This window comes from Notothenia coriiceps, unplaced genomic scaffold, assembly GCF_000735185.1.
Source record: "Notothenia coriiceps isolate Sejong01 unplaced genomic scaffold, NC01 NC01_scaffold00000339, whole genome shotgun sequence".
Classification (NCBI taxonomy): Eukaryota; Metazoa; Chordata; class Actinopteri; order Perciformes; family Nototheniidae; genus Notothenia; species Notothenia coriiceps.
In genome coordinates, this window is record NW_011333040.1 from 15,552,559 (window position 1) to 15,559,521 (window position 6,963).

Sequence of the window (6,963 nt, forward strand, 5' to 3'; positions counted from 1 at the left end):
GTCAACATGTCCGTTAAAGTTTAAATCTTCCGGACAAAATTAGAAAAATGCCGGTCAAAGGTCTTCTTTGTTATTTATTGAGCTTTAAAACAAATGAATAATGACTCTATATAATCATATATAAGAATAAAACACGGAGGACGGAGATCTCTTTTTGTCCTCCTCTTCTCCCCGCTGCAGCCTAGCAGCTGATCTCAAAGCACGCTCCCCTCTCCTGCAGGGGGGCGTGGTCAGCTGCAGCTCACAGAATCAGCCCCCTGCAAAAACAGGGCTGGAAAGAGCATATAGAGCGAAATGAGGCATGGCTAAAATGCAGGATCTGTTTGGTATTGTGAAAAAAAAAAAACAACTATATTTATATAGGTATGGCCCTACAATATATTGTTCAAATATAGCATGATAGGTCACCTTTAAGTCATTGATTGTTAAAATCGCTGCAGTTATTATCCAGTGGAATGCCCTTACCTGCTGGCCTAGATTTTTGGGCGGGGCAGTGTAGTTTTACACAACGTCTTATTGGACTTTCTCAGGACTTCAAACTGTTTTTGGGGGGCAGACCCTCACAAAGAAAAATAAATACACACATAAGGTCATCATCTTAACAGTTTTTCATGCTCATCGAGTCATCCGTGAGCAGAGCATCAAGTTGTCAAGCCTATTACAGCTGAATGCGGTGATTACCATCTTGTTCAGCAAAACGCCTCACAAACCTATTAAGATCTAAAGCTTTAGTGCGTTTTGATTCAATGCTGAGTACAGCCAAACTTGACAGTCTATTCTCTGTCACCGTCCCGTTCATGAATGAAATCGCCGCCAATCACATTTCCATGCTAGCGCCAGGGCCGGGGGAGGGGTTACAAGGATCGAGTCTTGTGCTGCATTCACTTGCACTCGGACATTAGGGATTTTCTCTCATAAATGTCCGATAAGCCAAACTTTTCATTCAAAACAAAGCTAATTTTCCGGTCCAAATATTATTGCTGGCGGGCCAACAATGGCCCGTGGGCCGCCTGTTGCCGACCTAGCTAGGGTGTTGAAAATCCTCCTAACCTGTGATGACGTCGCTAAGTTTGTGCGTGTCGTCTTTGTGTTTGCTGAAGAAGTCAGCGAGGCCGACGATGATGAGGCCCACAATGGTAGTGAGGATGCCGAGCCACTGGCTCTTCTGCAGCCGTCGGCCCAGGAACGTCACGGAGAGCAGGCCGGTGAAGATGATGACGGCTCCCCGCAGCATCTGGAAGCTGGAGGCGCTGGTCATGTTGAGAGCTGCAAAAAAAAAAACACGAAGAAATGTGTATTAATAGACATAAATAATCTCAATGCTGCTCTAAAAGGCTAAAAGGTATTGGCTGCATACCACGCAGAGAAAAACAACATTATCTTTGATCTAATTATCTTCTTCCTGACGAATGGATTTTTTAAAACAGAAGTAGATAATCTGTTGTGTTTTTGCAAGTGTGAACGAGGTCATTACATTTGACCTTTGAAGGACAGAATAGATCAGGACACAAGTTTCAAATGCTAATGCCAAAAAACATCACATGACCACTGTGGAGTCTCTCGTCACTGTTACCTAACCTCCAGCAGGTGTTTTTGTTTGTTTGTTTGTTTGGGTCACTTACCAACATACATGATGCAGGTGGCCGTCATGTCACACATGGCGGGGGCGAAGAAGAGCAGAGGGTGGAAGTCCTGGCCGGGGTTTATCCGGGGCTCGGGTCTACGTCTGTCAGTGCAGATTAAAATGTAGAAGACGGCGAGACAGCTGAACTCCCCCATAAACATTCCCACCGCCTGGACAGAGAGAGGGGGGAGACATGGATTATAATTCACCTTTTGATTTAAATAACTACCGATTGGATTTAATTTACAGCTTATAATTGAACAAATGCATTGTTTGACTTTAAATGCATATACATTTCAAGAGGTATGATTATTTTAAATGAGGGCTGGATACTATCTCATTCTCAACAGTTTCCAAATGTATGTTGGTGCAACGCTTGGCTAACATATAAACACGTTTACTTCTATAAAACCAGCTCTTTAAATAAAAGAAATGCAAGCCGAAGTTCGAAAAAGACTTAGGCAAACATGATTTTAGCTATTTCATATTAGTACCAGTAACAGTATTTGATAATTAGTGCGAATGATGTGCACTATATTTCCTCTGTTTCTTTAATCATCTTCTTCTTATTATTATTATTTCAACCAATATTTTGCTGTCGAATAACTTCAGCCAACTTTCAGCTACAGAAACCATTCAAATATCAAAAATGTTCAGCCTTTTCAAACTCTTTTTTTAACATGTAACTCAATGGGAGGAACCTTCAAACCCTCTTTTACCTACACCGTGCGCCAAATGCTACTCCTTCCACATACTTTCAGCTAGAGACTTCATTCCAACTTTAAAAACGGTCACAAGACCTTCAGCTATTAAACTTGTTCTTCAGATTTCTGATATATTTTACACTTTGAGATATTTAACTTAACTTGGAGCTTGGTAAAGAGGCCTTCTTCAGATTTTAACATTAGTGTGTATTGCGCCGCTCATTAAGTCTAGAGTGCTTTGAAAAACGTAGGAAAACTTCTCCTACGTTGGAAAATAAAACAAATGCCTCTTGAGGGCATGAAGTGACAACAACTTTCAACATATATCCATTAAGGCCCTTAACGCCTAAAAGGTGCGTTCACACCAAGTACTTTTCCCACAAAGGTTCCTGAGAACTACGATTTAGTTGCGTTCACACCAAAAAGTCCCAGGAACTAAATTAGTTCTAGAGAACCTTTATTACCCCCTTTTCAGTCCCTGCTAGAGAGCAGGGACTTTCGTGGGAGAAAAAGTTTCCCGTGTCTGATCGGCTGGGCGGAATGCAAACCACGCCCCGTCAAACTCCCAAAAACTTTTGTGAAGCTGCAATTTTATTATCCTCGCATTGCATTATTAACATTAGCCCAGCGCAGAAACGCAGAGAGACTAACTTATGACAACACAAAATAAAACATGGGAGCGGTGGAGATGAGGAGGTGTCGGCGTTCTGGCGATTTACTCGGAAGGCTTCAGTAGAAGCTGCTGGGAGTGCCAGCAGCTTCTACTGAAGCTCCGGGGGACTTCCGGCCGGGGATTTTGGGCGGCAGTATACGCCATGAAGTTGTTTGCGGCCTGCCAGTAAACCCAAAGCAGAAGAAGAAGAAGTGACGTCAGCGGCTTAATTTGCCTAATCCATCAGGAACTAATTTCCGGTGTGAACGCGATATGTACTTAGTTCATGAGAACTAAAGAGTTCTCAAGAACCTTTGTGGGAAAAGCACTTGGTGTGAACGCACCTATTGTAAATTCAGCCTGATCTTTCCTCAGAGCAGCAGCTGCACACCTTTAGTAAATCTGCCAAAAATGCCACATTATTGACCCGAAAGTACACAAAAAGCACACTCAGACGCTCCACAGGGTCCTGACATGCTCCAAGCGTTGACATTTTACTGAAAGCAGCTACCGTTTTAAAACTATAGTTAGAAATGTAAGAGGTTTATTTCTCATTCAGAACAATGGAAAGGCTCTCCTTTCACAGCACATCTCCATGGAAACTTTTGATCTCTGGGCTCACACACAGGTGTTTGATAACGTCGTCAGCTCAAACGCAAAGACACAGGCTGGAGTTTAAAGACTGTCTCAGCCTATTATTTTCTGTCTGATGGAGACTTCATACTGACTTCAATATGTTCCACATATTTTATACATTATTGGTGACGTATGGTTTTAGTTTGCAGTTAAAATATTCTGATGCTTTTCAAAGCGTTTTTACTTTCTTTTCTCTTCTTAATACACACTAATTCACTACTACTTACATTTAATATCTAACTCCTTCAGCCTACTTTCAGCTACAGAAACCATTCAACTATTAACTTATTCAGCTATTTCAGGACATTGAGGCTATACATGTTGTTGTTTATACCTTTTTTAAAACCTTTTCTTTTAAATATTAAGCTTCTTCACTATTTTTCCTACTCTTCCAGTTTAACATTTCAAGTTTTCAACAAAGTCACTGCAATGCATTTGAGCTGTAACAATTTTAATTCAAATCATTTCACTTTTCTGCATTTCTCCGCTAAGTTCAGCAACACACTTACTTGGTCTCTGTAGCTAGAAGCAGCTACAGAGACCATTCAACTAATAAAATATTCAGCTTTTCAGCAAAATTCAGCAACAAATGTACACAGTTTACAGCATTCACACGCATTTTCAGCAGGAAATGCATTTTCTAGTTGTGTTACAGACACACTTTGAAGAAATAATTGAGGTTCAACCGTTTTTTCCCTTCTTTGGGCAAATGGGATACAATACAGTCACCTGCAGTTTATTAATTTACCTGAACAAACGGGTGAGAAAAAGCATGTACGGGTTCATCATGGCATCCCTTCGCTGAGAACATGTCCGCCCATCTGTCAGACAAGGAGAAGTTATTCAAATGTAATTACGTCTACTTCATAAATCCAAGTAAGCATATAAAACACCTTGCTATCTTTGTCATTCATATATCATATTCAACTGGAAATATGTGTTGTTTTTTATTTTTATTTTTTTAGGCTGTAAGAAAATGATCCCATGTATTTTTCACTTTTTTCTGATATTTTATGAATCAAATCTGGAAACTGATAAATGGAAAATAACTCAGATCTACACCCACTATATTTGTAACTATTTCAGTACGTTTAAAACATCTATGTGGGTCTGAAAATGAGTTGTGCAGCAAACATTTGGAAGTCTTCCTGACCAACAGCTAACATTTGTTCCACTGCGCCCGCACATAAAACCCTTTAAAGTCAGACCAAATGATTTGATGAAGTTAATGAGTAAGAGCATATTTTATTGTCAGCGAGTCGGAGGAAGCATGATCAGCATGTGAGCGTCCTGTCTGCTGCAAAATGCAAGACAAGGGAATGTGGTCCTGAGATGTGATGACGCAGCACTTCCTTCAAATGTCACAACTTCTGAGCTCATCAATACAAGAAGGAAACTTGATCCAAATCTGCTACTCTTGCTTATTTTGTGGAAACTGGTCACACATTTTTGCATTAAAGCAAAGAGGGAAGTAACACCAAACTATCGACCAGTCTAAATGCTATGTAGGGCTTTAATAAACTCAGTGAGGCAGCGCTGTGACGATGCTGGTGTCAGGTGACTGCAGTGAAACTCTGCCTGTTTGTTTCTGATATTCTTCTCTGAGCGACATGACACAACTTGCTTTGTCTGACACATTACCTCTCAAACAGTGATTCATTTAACATTTTGGGGTTTTGTTCATCTGGCAAAACTCACAAAAAGACAGCAGCCGCGTGTTTCAGGATGCAGAGAGCTGACATCACAGATTATTGGGGAAGTTAAAATAGCTGAGTTTCTTGTTTCACCAAAAAAGGAAACCTCTTCCTATCGTGACAGCAATAATAGAGGACTCAACTGAATCAGTGTGATAAATTAGTGCAATAAATAATTCAAGCTATCCATCAAGAATAAAATACAAAATAATCTTTTGGGGATTTGGACATATTTCTAAAAGGTCAAACGGTAAAACAGATACATTGAAAAATGTATCCGCAGGTAAATGGTTACAAAATAAAACACATTTGCAGCTCTTACTAGGATAATGGTTGGCATTTCAAATCAAACTTTTCACAGAAAATGATCTCAACAAAAATGTTCAAGAAAATAATTTACTGTATTATCAATGATTTATGTGCAAAGGGCAGGACTGGGTTTGCATGAGCAATTATAAAAGCCACATTGAAAGTTTAAAAAGTCATATCACAACCAAACAGATGTTTCTCTCATTGAACATAAAGGTGCATTTTGGACTATTGGTTGAACAAAACAAGTCATTTAAAAACATGTCACGTTTTTTTAATACTATTTTCTGATTAAGTGAAAGTCCAAAGTCAGACTTTATAGAGATGAAAATGTCTGTTAGCTGCTGGATTTACCTGTGACCTACAGAAAGAGGCTATTCCCTTTTACCAGTCTAAAACACAGATAACGCGTGATAAAGGCGTTATACCATTACAGAGCAAGATCATGTGAGATAACTTCAGTCACTTCACTATAGTATGCGCATAATGAATTGCTTCCTGGCAGCAATCTTATTAAGTTTGTCAAAACAAATCCTAATTTATATCCTCACACACATTAGCTTTCTGTAGCTTCCTTTCACTCAGCCTGATATGGATGTTTATTAGCCGTCTGTAAAGCTAACAGGCTAACAATGCGTTAACACATAATAATAATAGTTAAACATGTAATAAATTAGCTAGTGTGGCTCTACAATAGCTTGATAATTCGCTAAAAAAGCACTTAAACTAAAAACCGTTGACTTGCAGTGTTTCAACTGTGTACCAGCTGTTTTACCGGTGAATTACAGTGAAAGGTTAACTGTAAACACATGACTCCAGTATAAAGACTTCATCCAATTTACTCACTTTGCCGATAATGTGTTGAGAGAGCCGGTTGTTAGCATAAGTCCAGCGAGGAACAGCTGGTATTTAGTCCAGGCCATGATGCAGTGTGAGCGGGACAAACACACCGGGAACACCGAGCTGTTGTTTGTTCGTTTGAAGGAACCCCGGTTGTTGTTCACTCAATTCTCCGTGGGATCTACTCTGACTTTAAACGCCACATGACCACAGTCAGCTGACCGCACCCGGATGTGACGCAATGATTGATAGGCGAAAGTAAACAGTATTTCTATTTTTATTTTTTAAATGTGCTCTTTTATTACTTTATATGTTTACCCTTGGTGTCCAATGTTTTGTATATAACATATAAGTGGTTCATATATACTATTGAATAAAACAATACACTTTTACTCAATATATCTATCCAAAAAAGTAAATTATTATTTCTCCAAATATTAAGATATATAATTGTCTTTTTTTTAAATGGTGAACCAGAAAATGTTACGCTTTTGTTATGCCATC

At 39.4% G+C, this 6,963-nt stretch overlaps 1 protein-coding gene across 1 annotated transcript in view; it reads right to left on the reverse strand.

Moving 5' to 3' along the window:
• The window catches only part of slc35f6 (solute carrier family 35 member F6), a 10,570-nt gene extending 3,919 nt beyond the window's left edge, over window positions 1-6,651 (reverse strand). The window contains exons 1-4 of the mRNA XM_010773145.1: window positions 6,466-6,651; window positions 4,365-4,437; window positions 1,623-1,794; window positions 1,051-1,266 (exon numbers count right to left, since the gene is read on the reverse strand). Coding sequence (XP_010771447.1) covers window positions 1,051-1,266; window positions 1,623-1,794; window positions 4,365-4,437; window positions 6,466-6,542 — 538 coding nt within the window. The 5' untranslated portion in view covers window positions 6,543-6,651. The remainder of the gene's footprint in view (window positions 1-1,050; window positions 1,267-1,622; window positions 1,795-4,364; window positions 4,438-6,465) is intronic.
• Between the last annotated feature and the right edge of the window lie 312 nt (window positions 6,652-6,963).